At 38.6% G+C, this 25,230-nt stretch overlaps 1 protein-coding gene across 2 annotated transcripts in view; it reads right to left on the bottom strand.

Moving 5' to 3' along the window:
- pcdh15 (protocadherin-related 15) overlaps positions 1 to 25,230 on the bottom strand; it is a 709,890-nt gene that overhangs the window by 270,811 nt on the left and 413,849 nt on the right. For both annotated transcript variants that reach the window (XM_031905917.1, XM_031905916.1), the window contains exons 14-17: positions 19,944 to 20,093; positions 6,174 to 6,367; positions 4,743 to 4,875; positions 4,526 to 4,605 (exon numbers count right to left, since the gene is read on the bottom strand). In XM_031905917.1, the coding sequence (XP_031761777.1) occupies positions 4,526 to 4,605; positions 4,743 to 4,875; positions 6,174 to 6,367; positions 19,944 to 20,093 (557 nt within the window). The remainder of the gene's footprint in view (positions 1 to 4,525; positions 4,606 to 4,742; positions 4,876 to 6,173; positions 6,368 to 19,943; positions 20,094 to 25,230) is intronic.

Raw genomic sequence — 25,230 nt, forward strand, 5'->3', positions numbered from 1 at the left:
TTTTCCGGCGAAGTGAAACGGGACTGATTCGCTCATCACTAGTCTTGAAGCTCACTGTTTGAATTGCTTGCAATTAAAAGATGTGTAATTGTAAGGCTATGTTCCGTCTGGATTCTACCCCTTGCCTTACAAATACAAAGTGCCATTTGCATGCAATTTACTAACTAGTGCTAATCTATTTGCCTTTGAAAATTAATGTTACATTGTGGGTTAAAAAAAAGTTGGCAAACTGCAACAATTTTTGCATGTTGAACTTAACGATTTATATAGTCTTGTATTATTCCATTTCTACCTACTGTATCTAGGGGAAAATACATTAAATACAAATAGGAATTCTAAAATGGATGCCTTTTACAAAGACTGGACATAATTTCACCCTTTCATGGAATTAATTAACATTTCCAGCTACACTTTCTATATCTTTCTAACAAGGTTCAAATAATCTCTTTTTAATATCAATTTAAAAAAAAATTGAAAGACAAATGAAGGGCAGAATGGAAAAAAAAATCTATAAAAGTTCAACATTTCCCATTTCAGTAAATTTCTTTTTTATTCCTGTACTAGAGTTTAGGGGGCTACAAAAATTCCCTTTATTGCAGAATGCCGGCCAGTTGGCAGAGGCTTCATCATTTGCCTTTACAACTGTAACGGAGTTTAAAGCCAGTACATTTTTACAAAGACAGCCTTGCTATTAGCAGAGAGATTTACTCTAAGGTAATTGTTGAACAATTAAAGTATAAATGCACAATACGTTATTATTAACCAATACACGTATTTAACATAACGTTGGCATAAAGGGTCTTATTATGGTTCTTGTATGTATTTTATATGTAAAATAGCCATTTTTGCTTGAATCAATTAAGTGTTTGGTAGACTATATGCAGAAAGGTTAGCTATTTGTATATATACAATATATCGTAGTGATGGGCGGAATAATTCGTCAGGCAAGGATTCGCGGCAAATTTCAGCATTTCACTAGTGATGAGCGATAATGTCGCATGGGAAAAATATTGTTGCCCGTGGCTATTATTTTTTTGCACGGCTATTCTTTTGACACGCAGCTATTCTTTTGTTGCCCATGGCTATTATTTTGTCGTGCGGCTATTCTTTTGTTACCTGCAGCTATTCTTTTGTCGCCCGCAGCTATTCTTTTGTCGTGCGGCTATTCTTTTGTGGTGAGGCTATTCTTTTGTTGCCTGCGGCTATTCTTTTGTCGCCCGCGGCTATTCATTTGTTGCCCACAGCTATTCTTTTGTCGCCCAAGGCTATTCGGCTAATCCATGCCTGGTGACTATTCTTGCGACAATTTTGGGACGCGCGACTATTCTTGCGACAATTTTTGGACGCACTGCAATTTTTTTCATCCGTTTCGTGAAACAATCCGCAAATGGCGAAATGTGACAATTCGCCGCGAATCCATGCCTGCCGAAACAGTACGCCCATCACTACATTTCACCATTGCCAGATTATTTCGCGAAACAGGCAGGTTTTTTGACATGTGTGTCATTTTTTACACGTCACGTGCGCACAGTGTTTGGTTGACACACATCCAAAAACCAATAATTTTTTGGGGAAGCAAAACGGGACAGATTCGCTCATCACTAGTTACAAGAAACTAGTGATAGTGAAATAGTGAAAAGCGTTTTGTTTTTTTTTGCCAGGCATGGATTTGCAGTGAATTTCAGCATTTGGCAGTGGCAAATTGTTTCGTGAAACTTCAACGAAAATCTGCTGTTCAAAATGGGCATGGTTGCATAAAAAATAGGCGTGATCCTGTAAAAAAATAGGTACAGTCACGGCATGCATTGTTCTTTTTTTTTGCCGTTTTGCAAATTTTTCCTGGTGTTTCACAAATTTTTCAGTGAGGCGAAACGTGACAGATTCTAATGTAGAATGTTAAGGTAAAAAAAGAGCAGCATTGGGAAAAATGTATGTTCATTAGTGATGGGCAAAATAATTCCCTAGACATGGATTTGCAGCACATTACCGTGTTTTGCCAGTCGCAGATTTTTTAGCGAAACAGCCGACAAAGATCGCACAGTGAAAAATTTGTTGCCCGCGGCAAAAATAAATGTCGCACATTTTTTTGGATGAGGCCAACATTTTCATCGTTTCACAAATCCGCTAGTTTTTGGCAAAGTTCAATGGGACAGATTCGCTCATCACTAATGTTTATAACTGAAAATAATAATAATTTTTCTGCTTGCACAGAAGAGTGTGCTTGACTAAGCCTTTCATCCACGGTAGCAGCAGTTATTTTGTGCTTTATGGTTGACATTCTAGATATGTTTAGAACAATAGCACTGGGGCACAGTCACCCAGAGCTACTTTCAGGGCCTACTTTCAGTGATGCTATCCTAATAAGACCCATTACTTTAATGGCATTGTCAAGGTCCTGTTACAGTGTTATAGAAAATGATGGTCCACCATAAAAATGTAAATGAATAACAGCTCTGCTGAAATGAATAACAACCATTTCTAAATGTTTATAAAAGAAATTCAAAATGATCACATTCTGCTCTTCATTTTCAATGAGTCTGTCAAATTTCAAATGAGTTCAAAAACCTGAATCAAAAAATAACTTGAATTTCAATATTACAACTCCTATTGACTTCTATATGAACTCATCAGTTTGAGTAGGAGTTTTTTTTTACCTTATCCATTTAAAAAGTTGTATTTAATGCATCCCCAACCCCTTGGATGTTGCTCTCAGTGCCCCCAAACCAGGGAGTTATTTTTGAATTCCTGACTTGGGGGCACGTTTTGGTTGAATAAAAACAAGATTTCCTACCAAATAAAGCCCCTGTAAGCTGATAGGGTGCATAGAGGCCCCTAATAGCCAATCTAAACCCTTATTTGGCTCCTCCATGAACTTTTATGATGCTTGTGTTGCTATCCAGTAGTGATGGGTGAAATAATTTGCCAGGCATGGATTCACAGAGAATTTTCACTTTTTTTTTTTTGTTTCTTTAAAATGGGCATCAAAATGTGCTGTGGAAAAATTTGCTGTGTAACAAATAATTGTCACCCGCATCAAAAAAGTCACGTGGGCAACAAATTAATTTTTTTACATGCAACAAGGTAAACCACCCCTTTAAAGTCAATCTTAGCCCCAAAAAAACCTCGATCTATGGTTAAAAGTCAAATTAGACTGTTGACAGATCTACCCTTTAGACAGTCACTTAGGAGGCAATAATAAAAATTCTTTCTCCAAAGTATGGGTCTTTGCCCCCCTAATAATGGCATATTTGCTATTATAGATACTGAATAAGGTATTTTAGCCTTGTTATGAACTACAAAACGAACGTTCCTTTTAGGACCCAAAATGACAAAAATGTTCTTTTCAGTAATATGAAAAGTCTGCTTTTTATGTTTAGACTAGTGATGAGTGAATATGTCCCGAAAAAATTTGCCAAACCGAAAAATTAGCGAAACGGCGAAAAATTTGCAAAACACATTTATCGGACACCGTTTTTGTCACAGGCTTCGTTTTTGACACGACCATGCCTATTTTGATGCAACCGCACCTATTTTGAAGCACCCACAACTTTTTTGGCCGCGTGACAAATTTTTCAGCTGCAAATTTTGGAGAAGTCTCACAAAACAATTTGCCAATGGTGAAACGCGCAAATTCACTGCAAATCCGTGTCTGCAAAAATATCTGTCCCGTTTCGCTGAAAAATTTGCGAATTTTTTAAAAGATTCGGGAAATGGTGAGAAATTCACGAAACAGCAAAAATGTTGCACGCGGGTCAATTCTTTTGAGGAGAGAGGCAATTCTTTCTATCAGAGACAATTCTTTTGACGTTGGCAACAATTTTTGGAGGCGCGGCAAATTTTTCCATGGTGAATTATGTTGCCATTGGATGGCAACAATAGTGAAACATGAAAATTTGCCGTGAATCCTTGCCTGCCGAATTTTTTCACCCATGAAAACTCATCACTAGTGATGGGCGAAAAGTTTCGCCAGGCATGGATTTGCGGTGAATTTCCGTGTTTCGCCATTGGCGGATTGTTTTCGCAAAACGAATGAAATATTTTGCCGCGTAAAAATTCGCCGCACGTCCAAAAATTGTTGCCGGCGTCAAAAAAGAATAGTCGCGGGCGACAAAACAAAAGCCGCGGGCGACGAAACAATAGCCGCGCGACGAAATAATAGCCGGGCAACAAAACAATAGCCACGGGCGACGAAACAATAGCCGCGCGACAAAATAATAGTCACGGGCGCAGAAACAATAGCCGTGCGACAAAATAATAGCCGCGGACGACAAAATAATAGCCGCGGGCAACAAAATAATAGCCGCGGGCAACGAAATAATAGCCGCGCAACAAAATAATAGCCACGCGACAAAATAATAGCCGCGGGCGACAAATTTTCTTGTTGCACGACATTTTCGCCATTTCGCGAATTTTTCGCCGTTTCGCGGATCTGATTTGCTCATCACTACTCATCACTAGTTTAGACATGATTTAAGAAAATAAAATACATTTAACTGATTAAATGTCATTATTTAAGTTATCTTACCTCACGGATAGATTAAACACTTTCTGAGGATCTCCATTTTCAATTAAATATGTAATCGGGTCCCCTTCCCTATCAGTGGCCTGAATGAAATAAAAAATAGGTTTTATTATATATGTGCAATAACCGAGAATCATAGATTTATATTTTATTACATAACATTTTTGAATGTGCAAGTTACAATAAAGTTATAATAAAAGCCACTTGAGTTATACTTTACCTGTAGATTTAATAAAATGGCTCCAATCCGCATAGCTTCACTGACTTCAAGGCTATACATCAACTGTGAAAAGCGTGGGGGGCTCTGGTTGTTTGGTGGAAGTACCTCAATATAAACTGTTGTGATAGAACTCCTGGGAAAGTAAGATAAAAATTCCAGACATTCAGTAACGTGACCTTAATAGCTCTTTGCATTACTTAGTATGCAGAAAAACATTTTAAAGCCCAAGGGGATAGACAAAGTAAATTATATGAAGTTCTGCATCAGGGGGCTTACAAAATAGAAACCACCACAGTTTCCTTTACATTCATTTTTTAGATTTTTTTTTTAAATCTTATGAATAAAAAGCAATGTAAGTAAGAAAGGAAGACATCTTAGTTGGGATTTAGTACAAGCTACTTTTGAGAATAAGGAGATCATTTTAAAAAAATTGTAATTATTTGATTAAAATAAAGTCTATGGGAGATGGTCTCCCCATAATTTTGGACTTTTTGGATAACAAGTTTTAGGATAACTGATCTCCTTCCTGTATAAAAAGGAAGTGGAGCTTTTAAAAAATGTACAACAGAGGCTTTTTTCCGCACACCCTAGCTCTCCAAACTAGAACACCCGGTGCTTGATAAAGGGGCTATTTTGCCTCGAAACGTTGCATTGTTTCGCAAATAAAATCTTTTTTTAAAGGAATTTTTCCTCTAGCCCTGAGTGCCACTTGCTTTTTGCTGTTCCACTGGCTTTTAAAAAATGTAACATTATTTAATAATGGTATCATAAGGTTAAAATTACTCTTTTAAAATGATTATTTAATACAATTAATTAGTGATGAGCGAATCTGTCCCATTTCGCGGAAAAAAGTACAAAACGGTGAAAAATCTGTGAAACGCGCTAGTTGCACTACTTTTTGTCACGCATGTCTTTTTTTGTAATGAAACCGCACCCAATTTGACATGACCACGCCCATTGTGCCGCGACCAGGCCCAATTTGCCGCGTCCACGACTTTTTTGGACATGCATCAAATTTTTCCACACCAAACTTTGGCAGATGGCAAAATGTAGAAATTCGTTGCAAATCCATGCCTGGTGAAAAAATTCACTCATCATCAAAATGAATCCGCTGTGGAATTTTAATGAGTACTTCTTGAATTGTTGGTCATTGCTGAACATCATATATATTTAATAACAATATTACAAATCTAAAACGAATCACCCCACTAAAGTTATAAAGCTAAAAAGCCTTTTAGCTTTAAGTTAAGAGAGGATACGCATACCCGTCAGTTATTCAATAACTACAGGAAAAAGATCACAAAACCAATTTTTCATTCAAATGCATTGAGTGCATGTAGATTTACGATTAGTAGATTTGACCCAGATATTTTTCTTGAATTGTTTATGTTGCAACATAAAGAGAATCACTTGATTGTTTGGAAGCGGTACCTTCTTTGGTTGAGGGGAGCGTTGTCATACGCCTTCACGGTTAAAGCAAACATTTCTCCCACCAACACTGTAACTCCTGGGGAGATTGAGACGACACCAGTTCTGCCATTAATCTCAAATTTTCCCTGAGATCCAGCCAAGATTTCATAGGTTATCTGTCCATTAACTCCTTCATCTGCATCAAGCGCCGTAAGCTGTAGATGAAAAAAATGAGTTTTACTTTACATTTCTATTCTTCTCTCTTTCATTTGTATCAATATTTTTGTTTTCTATTCAGGCCCTCTGCTCTTCATCTCCCATTATGGTCTTCAAACTTCTGCCTCCTACCTTGGACTCAAGCAAATGTTTAACAACTGTAGACCTTTTCAGCCATTAACATCAACTACAATTTAAAGAGATACCTGATATTTAGCATTTGACCCAATCAAAGAATGGGCAAGCTTGATGCAAATTGGACTGGAAATAACTTTTACCCTAGTGTATAACACTAACCCATCTGAGGAAGCAAAAGTTGAAGACCACAAAACACACAGAGGCCTATATAACAAATTTGAAACTTTTAAGTTTTCATTGATTTAAAAAAAAAAAAAAACTCGAAAATGCACCAAATTTGAGTTTTTTTGCACTTATTTTTTTTCAAATTGGAGTTTCGAGAGCCCTTATTCAAATTAATCAGTTTTAGCGCAATAACATAGTAAAAAAATTGTTTTTTTCTGGCCTTGAAAGTCATATAAACTTGACATGGTATACATTTGAATTAAAGTCGATCATTGCTATATTTATAAAATGTCACGATAATGTCAAATTTAAAATTTCGAGTTTACGTTAGAAAATCACACTTTAAAGTGTGTGAAACTGAAAACAATGATGGGATTAAGTTCCCCTTGAAAAGTGTGAAATAGAAAACAACGAGGGGATAAAGTTCCCATTGAACTGGGTGAAACCGAAAACAATGAGGGAATTAAGTTCCCCTTGAACTGGGTGAAACTGAAAACAATGAGGGGATTAAGTTCCCCTTGAACTGGGTAAAACTGAAAACAATGAGGGGATAAAGTTCCCCTTGAACTGGGTGAAATTGAAAACAATGAGGGGATTAAATTCCCTTGAACTGGGTAAAAGTTCCCCTTGAAAAGTGTGAAATAGAAAACAATGAGGGGATAAAGTTCCCCTTGAACTGGGTAAAACTGAAAACAATGAGGGGATAAAGTTCCTATTGAACTGGGTAAAACTGAAAACAATGAGGGGATTAAGTTCCCCTTGAAAAGTGTGAAATAGAAAACAATGAGGGGATAAAGTTCCCCTTGAACTGGGTAAAACTGAAAACAATGAGGGGATAAAGTTCCTATTGAACTGGGTAAAACTGAAAACAATGAGGGGATTAAATTCCCTTGAACTGGGTAAAACTGAAAACAATGAGGGGATTAAGTTCCTATTGAACTGGGTAAAACTGAAAACAATGAGGGGATTAAGTTCCCCTTGAAAAGTGTGAAATAGAAAACAATGATGGGATTAAGTTCCCCTTGAAAAGTGTGAAATAGAAAACAATGAGGGGATAAAGTTCCCCTTGAAAAGTGTGAAGTAGAAAACAATGATGGGATTAAGTTCCCCTTGAAAAGTGGGAAATAGAAAACAATGAGGGGATAAAGTTCCCATTGAACTGGGTGAAACTGAAAACAATGAGGGGATTAAGTTCCCCTTGAACTGGGTAAAACTGAAAACAATGAGGGGATTAAGTTCCCCTTGAACTGGGTAAAACTGAAAACAATGAGGGGATTATGTTCCCCTTGAATTGTTGAATTCATTTTACAAAAAAAAGTTAACCAAACATTAATAAATCACGAATTATGGGAGTTCAAAAAACTCAAATTTTTCTGGGAATAATAATTAAAAAAATCGAGTTCTGGTGAAAACCCACTTGTAAATCTCGAAATTTAGTAAATGTGCCCCTTAGTCTAGAACTTTCTTGACCAACTTGCTTGCTGCACCATTGAAGTACTGTACACCTGGATCCATCAGTCTATGATAATATTTGCCAATGTTAATCTGGTTAGTCAGGGCATTTGTGTGTAATAAGTGCACTAGTATGCTCATAGTGAGCTTGCATTTATCAAGGTGGAACTCCACTTGCCAATTTGCTGTCCAGAACTCCAATTAATTCAAACCTATTTTCATTCAGTCGGCGTGAAATCTGTTGTTTTTTTACGTCCTTAGTAACCCTGACAAACACAAAGCCAACATCTACAATGCTAACCTAAAGGTTATTTATGATCAAATTAAAAATCAGTGGACCAAGGACAGATCCCTAAATTACACCAATAACAACACTGGTCCAACTACAATAGCTTCTATTTATCTCCACTCTTGGTAATCTATCTTTCAGCCAATTCCATATCCAAGTACAAATAGTATGCTCCTTAATTTACTTATATAACCTTTTGTAAGATTCTGTTCTAAGTAGAATACATGCAGTTCTATTCCAAGGTTTCAACTCACCTCCTTGAAGAAGGCAACTACATTAGTCTGGGAAGATTTATAGACCATAAAACTATCCTGGTACGAGCACATCGTATTGTACTTAGGGGCATATTTATTATTCTGTGTAAAAAACGGCGAGAAAATTCGGCACACATCGCCAGGCTTCGCCGTGTAAAAATGGCGTAAAAACGGCGTAAAATCTGCGTAATTGTTTTACGCGTTTTTTCTTCAACCAGAACTTATGGAAAATAATGGCGTAATATCCGGCGTAATATCCGGCGTTCAGATGGCGATCTTACTCCGTTTTTCCGGCGAATTAGTTTTACACAGCATAATAAATACGCCCCATAATTTATTCCAATGTATTATACTTTACTACCACCTATCCCTTATTACCCCCAATGCATGGGGCACATTTACTAATCCACAAATTCGAATCCCGAATGGGAAAAAATCAGATTGGAAACGAAAATTTGCGACTTTTTCGTCGCCGACGCATTTTTATGTATTTTGTGCGATTTTTTCGTCGCCGTCGCGACTTTATCGTATTTTGCGTGACTTTTTCGTCTCCGTCGCAATTTTTTCGTATTGAGCAATTGTAAACGGCGGAAAAACCAATCCGATTTGTTCACGACAGCGACGAAAAAGTCGCGGAAAATATACGATAAAGTCGTAACGACGACGAAAGAGTCGCGCAAAATAAGAAAAATCGCGACAGCGAATAAAAAATACCGATCATTACGAAAAAAACGCATTCAGACGCTTTCGGTCCGTTCGTGGATTAGTAAATGTGCCCCTAAGTGTTATCATGCTAGACTCGTATATTAATATATCTTTAATAATAAAATAGAAATATGTTATTACAGTATAATTTGAGGAAGATTAAGGACACATGAAAAAGAGCTTTCTGAAAAGAACTCCTGCTGATTGTTTGGCGCTAATCAACTTAGCATTTTTAATGGTGAACTGTTTAAGCAACTGAAACATCTGTCCCTCTTACAGCAGCTAATGAAATATTATTTCGGCTGACTCCATATTAAAGTATATCAATAAGTAAAACATCTGGTGGTTTTGCAAATAGCACACTGAATTTTGTTAAATAAGCAAAATAGATATGAAATATCTTCCATTCTTACGACACAATCCAGGTGAGATAAGGCACCAAAGAAAAACACCCAAATAAAATATATTAACTAAACATTTTCAATGAAAGTTACATTGTAAGCAGTACGGGTATGCCCCTTGCTATTCCCCCCAACTACAGTAGTTGTCACTAGGGATGAGCGAATCTGTCCCGTTTCGCTTTGCCATAAAATTCGCAAAACGGCAAGAAAACGGTGAAAAATTCACGAAACGCCCTTGTCACACGTTTTTTTGTCCCCGTTGTTTTTTTTGATGTGACCATGCCCTATTTTACACGACCACGCCCAATTCCACATGCGGTAAAAAAAATTCTGCGTGACAAATTTTTCCGCTGCAAATTTTCACAGAAGTTTCGCTAATGGCGAAATTCGGAAATCCATGCCTGGCGAAAAAATTCGCTCATCACTACTTGTCACCACTAGTAATGGACAAAATAATTTGGCATGGATTTGTGGCAAATTTCCGCATTTCGTCATTGGCGGTTTATTTCGTTAAACGGGCATCAAAAGAATGTCATGCATCAAAAAAAAATTGTTGCACGCCGACATTTTCTCCGTTTCACACATTCTTCGCAGTTTTCTTTTGAAAGATTTGTGAATTCACTTCAGTGAAGTGAAACAGGACAGATTTGCTCATTCATGGTTTATTTCACGGAATGGGTTACAAAATTTGCCAGGCAACGAGAAATTGTCACCCGCGTCAAAAAAAATTATTGCCCTGTGTCAAAAGAATGTCGCGCATCAAAAAAAATTTGTTACACGGGCATTTATTAATTTATTTTACATGTGGGTCTGGTAAGCGAGCATATCTACCAAATTACGTTGGTGTTGATGACTACTTGCACTTGGCACTTTATTGCTCTTTTGGGCACTATACACTAAGGGAGTAATAATATTTGAACTTTACACACTATTGGTTGTATTTTTTTTTATTTTTTATGCACTTCCTCCATATTTTGTATGAGGACCTATCAAGTCAATTCAAGCTACACAAAAATAGATATTCAAGAAAAGCAAAAATGTGCTTTACAACATTTCTAACACACACAATGTGGTCAGTAACATCAGGAAGAATTTCATATTTTAATAAATGTACCTTTTATTCTCAATTTGCACAGCCCATTTTTTGGGAATGTCTCAAAGGGAAAGTGACATTTAGGGGCTGATTTACTAAGACACGATTTTGAATCCGAATTGGAAAAATTCCGATTGGAAACGAACATTTTGCGACTTTTTCGGTAATTTTGCGTTTTTTTCGTATTTTTTGCGATTTTTTTTCGGCGTCTTTACGATTTTTGCGTAAAAATGTGAGTTTTTCGTAGCCATTACGAAAGTTGCGCAAAGTTGCGATTTTTTCGTAGCGTTAACACTTGCGCGCAAAGTCGCGCCTTTTTCGTAGCGTTAAAACTTAAAAGGCGCGACGTTTCGCGCAAGTTTTAACGCTACGAAAAAATCGCGACTTTGCGCAACGTTCATAATGGCTACGAAAAACTCGCGTTTTTACGCAAAAATCGTAAAGACGCCGAAAAAATCGCAAAAGATACGAAAAAATCGCAAAAGATACGAAAAAAATCGCAAAATTACCGATCATTACGAAAAAAACGCAATCGGACGCATTCGGCCCGTTCGTGGGTTAGTAAATGTGCCCCTTAGTGATGAGCGAATCTGTCCCGGCGAAAAATTCACGAAATGCATTTGTCGAGCAATTTTTTTTGTCGCCCGCGTCTATTTTTTGTTGCCCTTGCCTTTTTTGACGCGGCCACTCCCGATTTGACGTGCCCGTGCCCAATTCGACGCGCAACAAAAAAAAAATCCGCACAATGAATTTTTCCGCAGCAAACTTTCACAGAAGTTTCTCGAGACAATTCGTCAATGCCGAAATGCCAAAATTTACTGTGAATCCATGCCTGGTGAAAAAATTTGCTCATCACTAGTGACATTTTCTTCTGTATCTCCTACACTTTCTTTTTTTTCCTTTCTCTTATTTTAATCTTTATTTAGACCGAGTATTTTCTAATAATAGTGTCTTTTAAATAAGGAATTACATTTAAAAACATATTATTTTCCCCTTAGGCACATGTATTTCACGGCATTAACTTCAATAATAAAAGTATAACTGTAGAAAGGAAATATCCTAAAAAAGAAAACTTGAAATATAAAACAATGGGTGCTTTGAACCTGGTAAGCAAAGTCTTTAAAAACTAAATCAAGGGTAAGAAAGCCCAAAAAATATAAATATGGATTACCGTATTTTTCGCCGTATAAGACACACTTTTTCTTCCCCAAAACTGGGGGGGGGGAAGTTGGTGCGTCTTATACGGCTCTCTGCGTCTTCCTCTATGTGCCGCGGCTCTCTGCCGCATCCTCGCTTTTATAAGGTTGCGCCCGTGCGTACTGACGTCACACTCACAGGGCGCAACCTTATAAAAGCACAGAAGCAGCTGGGAGCCGCGGCACAGAGAGGAAGACATCACGGGAGCCGGAGGTCGCTAGGGGTAGGTTAGGGGGGAAATGGAAGGTGCTTGGGGGCCCTGGGGGAAGCTGAAGAATGCTGGGGGGGCCCTGGGGGAAGCTGGAGGATGCTTGGAGGCCCTGGGGGAAGCTGAAGAATACTTGGGGGGACCCTGGGGGAAGCTGAAGGATACTTGGGGGGGCCCTGGGGGAAGCTGAAGGATACTTGGGGGGGCCTGGGGGAAGCTGAAGGATACTTGGGGGGGCCCTGGGGGAAGCTGAAGGATACTTGTGGGGGCCCTGGGGGAAGCTGAAGGATACTTGGGGGGGCCCTGGGGGAAGCTGAAGGATACTTGGGGGGGGCTGGGAGAAGCTGAAGGATACTTGGGGGGGGCCCTGGGGGAAGCTGAAGGACACTTGGGGGGGCCCTGGGGGAAGCTGAAGGATACTTGGGGGGCCCTGGGGGAAGCTGAAGGATACTTGGGTGGGGCCTGAGGGAAGCTGAAGGATACTTAGGGGGGGGGGCTGGGGGAAGCTGAAGGATGCTTGGGGGGGGCCCTGGGGGAAGCTGAAGGATACTTGGGGGGGCCCTCTGGGAAGCTGAAGGATACTTGGGGGGGGCCCGGGGGGAAGCTGAAGGATACTTGGGGGGGCCCGGGGGGAAGCGGAAGGATACTTGGGGGGGGCCTGGGGGAAGCGGAAGGATACTTGGGGGGGGCCTCGGGGAAGCTGAAGGATACTTGGGGGGGCTGGGGGAAGCTGAAGGATGCTTGGGGGGGGGCCTGGCGGAAGCCTCATTATGTTCGAGCCCAGAGACAATTAACTTTATACAGTTGATATAAAATATTTTACTACAGTATTTGGTTCAGAATCTTTTTTTTCTAGATTTTCCTCCTTTAAAATTGGGTGCGTCTTATATTCCAGTGCGTCTTATACGGCGAAAAATACGGTAAGTTAGTCTGAAACAAATTGACTTTATGTTCAAGGACACTCTTGTAAGAAATGCAAGCTAGCACTGGCATGAAGTTGCGGAACTGTATTCTCACCTTTACAATAATCAGAACGATGATGATCTAGATTCAAAAGGGATCTTTAATGCTGCAGGGGAAAATGGTAAGAGCAGCATCGAGCTTATGTTTCATTATTTATTTACACATTGTCTCTGTGGAAGAATCTAAGACACTTCCAGAGAGTGACCTTCCAGCTGCGCCCGTATCCGCTTAACCACGCTATCTTGATTTCATGGTACGGTTCAAACTCACCTCTGATTATAAAACTCAATCTTAATTACCACATGTAACAAGACCGAACAGCTGTCACAGCATATGTCCAATCCGAGTGTGACAATGACTTAAACTCTAGAGAAAACACCAAATGGCGCACGTCATATCCACCTGTCTGGGCACGGATATTATTCTGTAGCTGTAATGTGCATATCGAGACTAAATCATAGTTACATAGGGAAATGATTTAACCTTTCAGAAATCGTACCGTTATGCATTTATCATCGAATGCTTTCTTGAAAATGTTTTCCTTCATTAAATAATGGCCTCTTATGGTTCATTAAAGCTTGAGCACAAACAGTAGATATCAAATCTTTGAAGACGATGCTATCAAGTTGAGCTGTCACTATCCAATACCAACAATATTCAATACAGCACAAGTCGTTTCTAGACAAATGACTGGCTAAAGTTGTAATGGGGTGAATAAAATTTCTGTTTTACCCCTGTATCAATGAAAATGTCGCCGGTGTCAAAAAAGAATAGTCGCGGGCGACAAAATAATAGCCGCGGGCGACAAAATAATAGCCGCGGACAACGAAACAATAGCCGTGCGACAAAACAATAGCCGTGCAACAAAACAATAGCCGTGCGATAAAACAATAGCCGCGGGCGACGAAACAATAGCCGTGCGACAATATAATAGCCGCAGGCGACAATTTTTTTTGTCGCACGACATTTTCGCCGTTTCACAAATTTTTCGCCGTTTCGCGGATCTTTTGAAAGAAACGGATGAAAAATTTCGGCCCGGAAAAATTCGCCACATGTCCAAAATAATAGCCGCGGGCGACGAAATAATAGCCGCGGGTGACGAAACAATAGCCGTGCGACAAAATAATAGCCGTGCGACAAAATAATAGCTGCGGGCGACGAAACAATAGCTGCGGGCGACAATTTTTTTTGTCCCACGTCATTTTCGCCGTTTCACAAATTTTTCGCCGTTTCGCGGATCTTTTGAAAGATTCGCGAATTTTTCGGCGAATCGAAACAGATTCGCTCATCACTAAGCATCACAAGTAACATTATTTTTCCTGTACATCCATGTGTATATTAATACGTTCTCTAGAATGCTAAGCATTGTGCCCCTTTATAGGAATAAACCGTGCATTACTATAGATAATTAGTGATGAGCGAATCTGTCCCGTTTCACTTCATCATAAAATTCACAAAACGCATTTGTCGCGCATGTTTTCTTTTTCGCCCATGCCCAATTTTTTTTTTTTGTAACTTGAATTTTTTATTGAAAAGACATTTCAATGGTTTACAGACATTATTAAAAAGTAAATAGTAAAAAGGTAAAGAAAGGAGATGGGGGGAAGGGTAAGTAGGAGATCGGTTCAACATTTGTATCGCTTTGAAATTTCCGTTTCTATAATGTTACTAGGCCCATGCCCAATTTTGATGCGACCACACCTATTTTGATGCAACCATATCTATTTTGATCCGACCGCACCCAATTTGACGCGACCGCAACTTTTTTTTTGATGTGCGACAAATTTTTCTGCAGCAAATTTTCACAGAAGTTTCGCAAAACAATTCGCCAATGGCAAAATGCGGAAATTTGCTGAGATTCCATGCCGGGCAAAAAAATTTACTCATCACTATAGATAATATATGCTGTTTAGTGATAGGCAAATTTTTTCGCCAGGTATGGATTCAGCAAATTTCCACAGTTCGCCATTGGTGAATTGTTTTGTGAAACTTCAGCGGAAATTTGTCGCTTGAAGAATTTTTGGCGAAGCAACACAGGACAGATTGGCTTATCACTAATGCATTCCTAAGAATAGCAACCAATAGTGATGAGCAAATTTTTTAGCCAGCCATGGATTCGCCGTGAAAAAATTTATTGCGCAGAAATTTTTTGTCGCGCGGCAGATTGGGCGTGGTCGCGGCAAAAGGGTTGTGGTCGTGTCAAAACGGGCATGGTCGCGTCAAAATGGGCACTGTCGTGTAAAAAACCCACGGGCGACAACAAAATAGCCACGGCGACAAAAATAGATGCGTGCAACAAAAAAATTAGCCGCAGGTGACAAAAAAAATTGCACAACAAATGCGTTTTGCGAATTTTTGCCCATTTCCCGAATGTTTTTGCTGTTTTGCAAATTTTATGGCAAAGCGAAACGGGACAGATTCGCTCATCGCTAGCAACCAAGTCTTTCTCTGTTGGGTCAATAGTAATAAGGCCATTAATGATAAAGTTCTCCTGCAAATTGCACACAATAGCTCATTTACGGAGATTCAATCCATTACATTTATGGAATTCATTTATGAAGCAGCCTCATTTTGTGATGGACATTTTACACAGAGAACTATTTCATGTTGTTGTTTTGTTCATCCTTCTTTATTAATTTAAGTTTTCAAATAGGCCATATCAGAAATACGACTGTAATATGACTGCAAACTAGGGTTGCACCGAATCCAGGATTCGGTTCAACATTCAGACTTTTTTGGCAGGATTCAAATTCAGCTGAATCCACTCTCCTGGCCGAACCGAATCCAAATCTTAAAATCACAGAAGAGTTGTGCACAAGGCAACATTTAACCCTTCCAAAACCTAATCAGCGAAACGGCGAAAATGACGTGCAACAAAAAAAAATTGTCGCCCGCGGCTATTATTTTGTCGTGCACCTATTGTTTCGTTGCCCGCGGCTATTGTTTTGTCGCACGCGGCTATTATTTTGTCGCACACGGCTATTATTTTGTCGCGCGCCTATTGTTTCGTTGCCCGCGGCTATTATTTTGTCACGCGCCTATTGTTTCGTTGCCCGCGGCTATTATTTTGTCGCGCGGCTATTGTTAGTTTTTGTTTACGAAGGATTCAGGGTTCGGCCAAATCTAAAAAAGTGGATTCAGTGCATCCCTACTGCGTTTTTTTACAATTTGTGTATCAAAACAAGGATCTCTAGAACCAAAATCTGTTGAGATTGGTTTTCCTGAACTCAATCAGCCTGGTACTCCCATCTATGCATTATTCATATAGTAAATTGGACTTTTTGGGTTTTTTTTAGCAAGCAGTAAGACAAGTTTACTAGCAGTAGTAGCTAACAAATAATTTACTAATACACTACTCAGGCAGCACTCCTACAACTCCATAATAAAATAATGTCCAACTGTATGGGGAAAATGTATTAAAATAATAACTCGGGTTTTAACAATGCTTTCAACTCGAGAACGTCGGGATTTTGGAGTGTAAACTTGAAATTTTCATACAAACGATTCAAGCATTATTATGACATTTTCTAAATACACCAATGATCGAGTTTAATTTGAATTTATACAATGTCGAGTTTATATGACTTTCAAGGCCAGAAAAAAAAAGGAATTTTAGTAAATGTGCCCCTTTTTTTTTATTTTTTTACAAATTTTTTTTTCATAAATATGTTAATGGTTGAGAAAAAATGGCGATTGCAGAATCATGCATGCATTTCCATGATGAAATTTCTAAAATATTGAATTAAAAAAACTGATACAAGTACATATTTACTGATATTTAATATAAAATTTAATTATTCTCCAAAAAAGTCTGAGAAAACCTACTGATTTTACTGTTTATGTACAAACCAAATTGTTTGCAAATAAAAATTCTATGACCTTCTGTAGCTAAAAGTGAACAATTTAATAACAACTCAATATGCTCTACAGTTTTTTTTTCACACTTTCATTTATTGAAATTTGAACTACAAAAGTATTTTCATTTTTGGATTATTCCCATGGATCTTAATGTCATTTAAAATGATGTGAAGCTTACTTAATGACTTTGCCTCTGAAGAACTGTCACAAGACTGGAATGATATGAATATTCCAATGAGATTTATCATAATATCTCAGATATATATTTGAGCAGTAGCGTCCGCCAGTTGGGTATTAAAATATAAAGACACCCCCATTTCTAATAGTGAAATATGACAAATTGCTCAATTTTCTTCAAAGACTAAAGATAATTGGTCCTTTGGTAATGCATTAGCTAAAGAGGCCATTTTTTCCAAATCTACTATGTTCAGTTTCAACTTACATTGTCTTTTTAAAGGGTACTACTAAAAACTCCTTCTAATGTTGACAAAGATCTAAGATCTAATGAATGACAAAGAGAATCTGCTCTTCCTTTAATGTAATCCACTATCATTTTGTTGTCAATATTATTTTATATTGAATACATGGAAAAAAAAAACTTCCACACAAGTAAAAATCAGATTGTTCCATTCATTTTCAATGAGACTGAAAATCTCAAATGTTTTAATAAACTGGGAAATAGTAATGAGTAGTGATGAGCGAATCTGTCCCATTTTGCTTCGCCGAAAAATTCGCAAATCTTTTGAAAGATTCGCGAAACCGAGAAAAATTCACGAAACCATGCATCAAAAAAAAATTGTCACCCCCGGCTATTCTTTTGTCGTCTGTGGTTATTCTTTTGTCGCGCAACTATTCTTTTTTGATGCGCGACTATTCTTTTGACGCGGGCACCAGTTTTTGGATGCGCTGCAATTTTTCCACTGTAAATTGTTTCATCCGTTTCGCGAAACAATCCGCCAATGTCGAAACGCGGAAATTCGCTGCGAATCCATGCCTGGCGAAATATTTTGCCCATCACTAGTGATGAGCATTCGCTTCGTCAAAAAATTTATGAAACAGCGAAAAATCTGTAAACCGCATTTGTCATCTGACTTTTTTGTCGCCCACGTATTTTTTTTTGTCACCTGCATCTTTTTTTTATCGCTCTCGCCTAGTTTTCCTGAGACCACGCCCATTTTGACCGCGCCTAATTTAATGCAACCACAACTTTTATAAGATGCGCAAAACTTCCAAAAAATCATTGCACGTCAAATTGGACACAGTCACATCAAAATAGGCGGTCTTTCCTACTCCTCTTGAATACAATGCTGCCAGTAGCCGCAGGTCTCTGCACTCCCAAATGGAGCTCAAAGGCCTGTTGCAATTCTGGAAAACAAGAACATTTGCACACACCCATAGGGGTTGTAAATGACTGCTATTAAAACTCATCAGTTTATAATTCTATAGAAGCCAATCCAACAAAACAATGAAGCAGTTGTGTTATTTAGGCAGTCCATTTTCACACAAGAGGGAGTAGGGCTTAGGACCATGTTTTTTGTGTAGTTAATTATTAATTACCCAAAACATAGACCCTAGGTGTGGTGGCCACCCCCCAAAAGACTCAAAATAGTGCCAGGTAGTCATGGCCGAAATAATTCGCCAGGCATGGATTGGCGGCAAATTTGCATGTTTCGCCATTGGGGGACTTTTTTCGCAAAATGGCCGAAAAATTTGCCAGAGGAAAATTCACCCCACATCAAAGAACCCGTCCCCATCAAAAAATTGTCACCTGTGTCAAAAAAATTTGTTGGGCGTCAAAAAAAAAGTTGCGCACATCAAAAAAATTACACTTGTGACAAGTTCTTTTGACCAGACGTCAAAGAACCCATCCCCATAAAAAAAAAATTGTCGCCTGTGTCAAAAAATGTATTGCGCGTCAAAAAAAAAGTTGCGCACATAAAAAAACACTTCTGACAATTTTTATTGACGAGTGACATATTTGCCGTTTCGCAAATTTTCTGGCAACGCGAAACTGGACAGATTCACTCGACTAGTGCCAGATCCTACAGAAATGACTGTGCCAAACAGCTATCACACAACTGGACTAGAGATGTAGCGAACTGTTCGCCGGCGAACATCGGGTGTTCGCGAGTTCGCAAACTTTTAGTGTATGTTCGCAATTTGGGTTCGCGTGGCGTTTTTCCGCTGCATTTTTTCTCGGCCTAAAAACGCCGCACAAGCCACACATGGCGTTTTTCAGCAAATCCCATTTCCATGGTGCTAATAGCGCAAAATAGCAAAAAACGCCGCATATTTCCGCTAGGTCTGCCAGCTGCCTTTGCGGTTTTACGCAACGCTGTGTCAACAAAGTATTTTTCAGAGAAGTTTTTGCCCTTGATCCCCCTCCTGCATGCCCCTGCCCAGGTCGTGGCACCCTTTAAACAACTTTAAAATCAGTTTTCTGGCCAGAAATGGCTTTTCTAGGTTTTCTAAGTTCGCCTTCCCATTGAAGTCTATGGGGTTCGCAAAGTTCGCGAATATTCACACTTTTTGGCGTAAGTTCGCGAACGCGTTCGCAAACTTTTTTTTTGAGGTTCGCTACATCCCTAAACTGGAACAGCAGCAAATTGATTGACACTGATTTATTTGATGCAATTCAGAACAATTCAGGCCAAATCACAATTTGGATCTGTATAAATCAATGAAAAATTGTGAACTGATATACTGCTAGGAAATTTTCTTCATATAAATATTAATGGTGATTGATTCCTTCATTGACATTTATGTCCTGCCCAGTTAAATCATTGTATGCTATGGAGATAAAATATCTCATGAGTACATTTTTTTCTGAGATTGACATTGACATGACTTACTCGGATGATGCTTTCTCCTGCTTTAACGTCCGTATAAATCTTGACGTTGTAGGAAATGTTGGAGAAAGTTGGAGTGTTGTCATTTGCATCGATTACTATGATGTTGACGGTGACTGGAAAGCTTTCTTGGGTGCCGTCTGAAGCTATCATCTGTAAGCAAGGAGGGAAACAAAAGACAAAGAAGTCAATAGGCATAAATGATCACAACATCAACAAAAGATTTGGATTCCATTCATCACTTTCCTTCACTGACATCTGCCCCCTGAGACTTCTGGGTATATTTCCGTGTTGTATTGTAAAACCATAAATTAATAATAAATGATGCCTCCACATATTTTTTTTTAACACTCTACATTTCTAGGTTCTACAGTTTAGGGTTACAGGGCCGTTAACATCTCCCTGTTATTGTGGATAATTAAAGAAATAAGCAGTCACATCCAAATTTCATTAGAAATGTTCTTCAAGTTGTCTACCCTCAGCTATATTGAGACCCTCTATAGGGTCAGCCCTGCAGATAGGAAGCACTGGGCTAAAGTCAGTGCTAGGGCAGCTATTTATAGGGGTTGTTAACTGCAGCAATAAATCAGCTAAAAATGCTTTGTGAGCACCCAATAGAAGCTCTTTGCCTGCAGCTCTTCCAAAAAGTGTTATGGAAAACAATAGTTGACATTCACAATCTCTTTGTTTTGTTTTTGGGAAATATAGACCTCCTTATGGGACCTATAAGACCACAAAGTCCACATCTGTTCATTTTCTGGATTATGAAAGATTGTGTCACATCTGACGACTAGTAATGAGAGAACTTGATCCATTTCGCTTTGTCGAAATATTTGTGAGGCCATGAAAAATTTGGAAAAAACAGCAGAAAAAAAACCCCCAGCAAAACATTTGTGAAAAGCATTGAAGTCAATGGAATTTTTGAACCGTGACTTTTTGGATAGGTTGCACGATAAGCAAGACTTTTTCATATTGTTGCAGAAAAACCAAAAAATTCCCCCTGAAAACCTCTAAAACCACAAAGCAAAGAAGATCTTTCAGTTGTAAAAGGGACATCTGCAACTGACTCCTTCATGATCTCCACAGGTTTTAGGATTTTATCAAGATGGCATAAAACAAATCTACATTTCTAGGTTCTACAGTTTTGGGTTACATGGCCTTTTACATCCCCCTGCTATTGTATCATGGATAATTAAAGAAATAAGCAGTCACATACACATTTTATTATAAATATTCTTCAAGTTGCCTACCCTCAGCTATAGTGAGACCCTCTGTAGGGTCAGCCCTACAGATAGGAAGCACTGAGCTAAAGCCAATGCTATTTATAGTGGTTGTAGTGGTTGTTAACTGCAGCAATAAATCAGTTAAAAATGATTTGTGAGTACCCAATAGAAGCTCTGCAGCTCTACCTAAAGACTGTTTACACAATAAGTGACATTCACAATCTCTTTGTTTTGTTTTTGGGAAATATAGACCTCCCTATGGGACCTATAAGACCACAATGTCCACATCTGTTCATTTTCTGTATTATGAAAGATTGTGTCACATCTGATGGCTAGTAATGAGAGAACCTGATCACTTTGTCAAAATATTTGTGAGACCGTGGAAATTTTGGAAAAAACAGCAAAAAAAAAAAAAACATTTGTGAAAAAACCAATGGACTTCTTTTTTGAAGCTTTTTTTTAAGTCAATGTGCATTTTATGTGTGTGCTTTTTCATTGCACAATGTTGCCGTAGTTTTGCAAAAACATTCACCAATGGTGAAACAGGGAATTTAGCAGCAAATACATGCCTGGAGAAAAACTTTTGCTCATCACTACCGATGACCCAAAGGGGGGGATTTACCAAAACCCATTATTTTTGGATTTATATTAGTTTGAAGCCACGAAAAAACTGATTTCCCAGAATTGCAATCATTTATCAAAAGATCTGAACTGAAAAAGCAGAGTGAAAAAAGTAACGGAAAAGTTGCGAGAACCGTGACTTTTTTGATAGGTCGCATGATAACCAAGACTTTTTCATATTGTCGCACAAAATCCAACCCCACTTCCCCCCCCTGAAAACCTCTAAAGCCACAAAGCAAAGAAGATCTTTCAATTGTAAAAGGGACATCTGCAATTGGCTTCTACATGATCTCCACAGGTTTTAGGATTCTATCAAGATGGCATGAAACAAATCTAAAATGGTTCAAGTCTGAAGCTAATTATTTTGACAAAAACCTCTGAATATGTTCTATTTTCTCTCAATAAAAGGTCAAATATACGGAATAGCTACAATCATTTTCCCGATTTTATGAATCTTTTGGTCCTGCTGAAAAAGAAAGTGTCATATAATGAACATTATTCATGTGCAAGTCAGGATCCAGCACAATCTACAGAGTAATAACACCACTTACTGCTTCAATTAAGCCATTGACAAGAATTTGTTGCCTATGCCGTGGCCGAGGTATGTGTTAGATACTTTAAATAGTCATTTTTATTAGGAGTCATTCAAAACCTTTCTGCGGAACAAGCCATAACAATTTCACACATTACCCACAGGTAATAATGTGAGAGTAATTGGCCTGGGGTAAGGTAATTGGGGGATAAATGAACATTGTGATTAAGAATAGAATCCATTACCTATAATTTCTTATTGTTTGCAACTATTCACAATCATTTTCATTTATCCTTGATCGTTTGCGCTATTCATTGTTATTTCATAGTGTTTTCTGCCAAGTCCAGAGTCTAGACGTTTCTGTACAAACACACATTGGAGTTGTTATGATAGAAAACCCTTAACAACTGAACATTTCTCAAAAAGTTAGAAGTTTTATTTAATTTCCAACAGCTACTCAGTAATTTGCAGTTGAGTTAGCAGCTTTATTTGTTGGAGTTGAGTACGTTTTGATTCTATATTCTTGCTCTTGGATTTAAATGAAATGGATAAGTGCTGGCAGAGGAGTCAGACAGGCAGATTTCCAAAACTAGTAAGGTGTTAGAACTCATGGAAAAGAGCCTCTGCTTTTATTGTCCTTCATATTCTGGCAATACATAAGCACAAGTGCTGCCAGGGCTGGGGGAAAGATAATCAACATTTTTATGAGTAGAAAATGAATATTCTCGCCTTAGCTGCTTTTATCAAGGAAGAATTGCACCATCCGGACCTTTTTAATTTCCTATAGACTGTTTTTACCAGGGCCATCTGATTTTTTTCTGATTTGTTTTCTACAACTGGACTAAAGGAATCATATAACTCTAATTAATTCTTTAAAAAGTATCAACAAATGCAGCCACTTCTGGCAAACATACAGCTATGCACATCATGTATTCTTTACTCAAACAGCACCAACGTATTCTGCACTGCTTTACGGAAATTATACATCATTCCCATCATCCCCTGCCCCACTGAAGCTTACAACCTAAGGTCCCTATCATATTAACATACATTTGTAGATTGTAAGCTCTTTTGGGCAGGGCCCTCTTCACCTCTTGTATCTGTTATTGATTGCTTTATATGTTACTCTTTATGTCCAATGTATGTAACCCACTTATTGTACAGCGCTGCGGGATATGTTGGCGCTTTATAAATAAATGTTAATAATAATAATAATAATACTGGAATCAGTTTGTAAGGAGGTAACATAAAAATTATTTCATTCTATATAGTTAGACTATATTTAGTTTGGCCACTAGGTGGCACCAACCACTAAGATTGGCCTGGGGGGATGACAGGATAGCGTCAGACCAGGTAAGACCAGGTAAGTACCTGGTCCTTGCTAGGGTTAGATAGAGAGGTAGGAGACTGTCCCCAGCTTGCTCTAGGAGTGAGAGGTAGGTCTCACCACTCTCTTGGGCCACTTTTTTTTGGACATAGCAGAGAGACAGGGGGCAGTTTGTTGGAGAGGAGGTCATTTCTGCATGACAGGGATCCTGGAGGCTTGAAGGAAGATACACTGTGTGAGTTTGGGCAGTAGAGAGAGCTCCTGGTCAGTTGGCTCTGGTCTGTCCCTGTACCATCTGTGAGAAGTTAACAATAAATTCTCTTGAGTTTAACACATTTAATTGCCATCATGCCTACAATCCTTAGTCAATGCTACCATGGGTCCTTGGCCAAAAGTGTGCCTCCTGGGTACCCATACTACAAGTTTTATCAGGAGCCAGTGAACCTGCCTGTATGTTTTTGAAGTGTAGAAGGAAACCCAAACTGGCATGATGAGAACATGCAAACACTTTGCTTTTACTGGAGTTCCAGTATTTAGGACCCTAGTACTACAAGGCAGGAGTGCTAAACATTGCTCCCCCATGTTGCCAATACATCAACAGCCAGAATAGTTTTGATTTTTGGGGTCAGTGACCCTGACAACAATATACCATTTTTCAGTTGAGGGCTAGGAATAAGCACAGTAGGAATGCTAATATTTCAAAAACATGCAAAATAAATAATGAAAACGAATTAGTACATTTCCAGTATGTGTATCTCTAACATAAAGTTGTTGTGATGGAGGCACACATAGAGCAGATTTTAACCAACCCGTTTCATCTATTTTCTTTTAAATAGAGATGAGTAGGGATGAGCAAATCTGTCCCATTTCGCTTCGCCATAAAATTCACAAAACGGCAAAAAATTTGCGAAATGCATTTGTCGCGCAATTTTTTTAGTCACCCACGTCTTTTTTGTCGCACGCGTCTCTTTTTTTTGTCACCCACACTTTTTTTACGTGACTGCGCCCAATCCTGATGTGCCTCCGCCTTTGATGCGACTGTGCCCAATTTGACGCTCCCCTGCTTTTTTTTTACGTGACCGCACCCGATTTGACAAGACCACCCCAAATTTGATGCGACAAAAAGAATCTGTTCGACAAATTTTTCCGTGGTGAATTTTCATGGAAGTTTGGCTAAACAATTCCCCATTGGCGAAATGCGGAGATGAGTGAATCTGTTTCGGTTCATCAAAAAATTTGCAAAACTGCTGAAAAATTTGTAAATCAGCAAAAAATTGTGAAATTTCAATTTTTTTTACACGCATCACTGCAACTTTTTTTGACACGACTATGACTTTTTTTTTTTTACATGACCCCCAACTTTTTCCTCACTCAAATTTTTTGTGGCAGTTTCACGAAAACATTCACAATGCAAAAAGTGGACATTTTGCAGCAAATTCTTGCCTGCCATCTTGTACTGTGAGTCGTGCTACTGTAGCCTGCTTCATTTGTTTTGGAACTAGTAAGTTTGGAGATAGAAGACATCTGCGTTCTCGTAAATATTGAACTGAAATTACTTTATTTGGCAAAAGAAAGAATGAGAAAAGA

This window comes from Xenopus tropicalis, chromosome 7 (genome assembly GCF_000004195.4).
Source record: "Xenopus tropicalis strain Nigerian chromosome 7, UCB_Xtro_10.0, whole genome shotgun sequence".
In the NCBI taxonomy this organism is placed as follows: Eukaryota; Metazoa; Chordata; class Amphibia; order Anura; family Pipidae; genus Xenopus; species Xenopus tropicalis.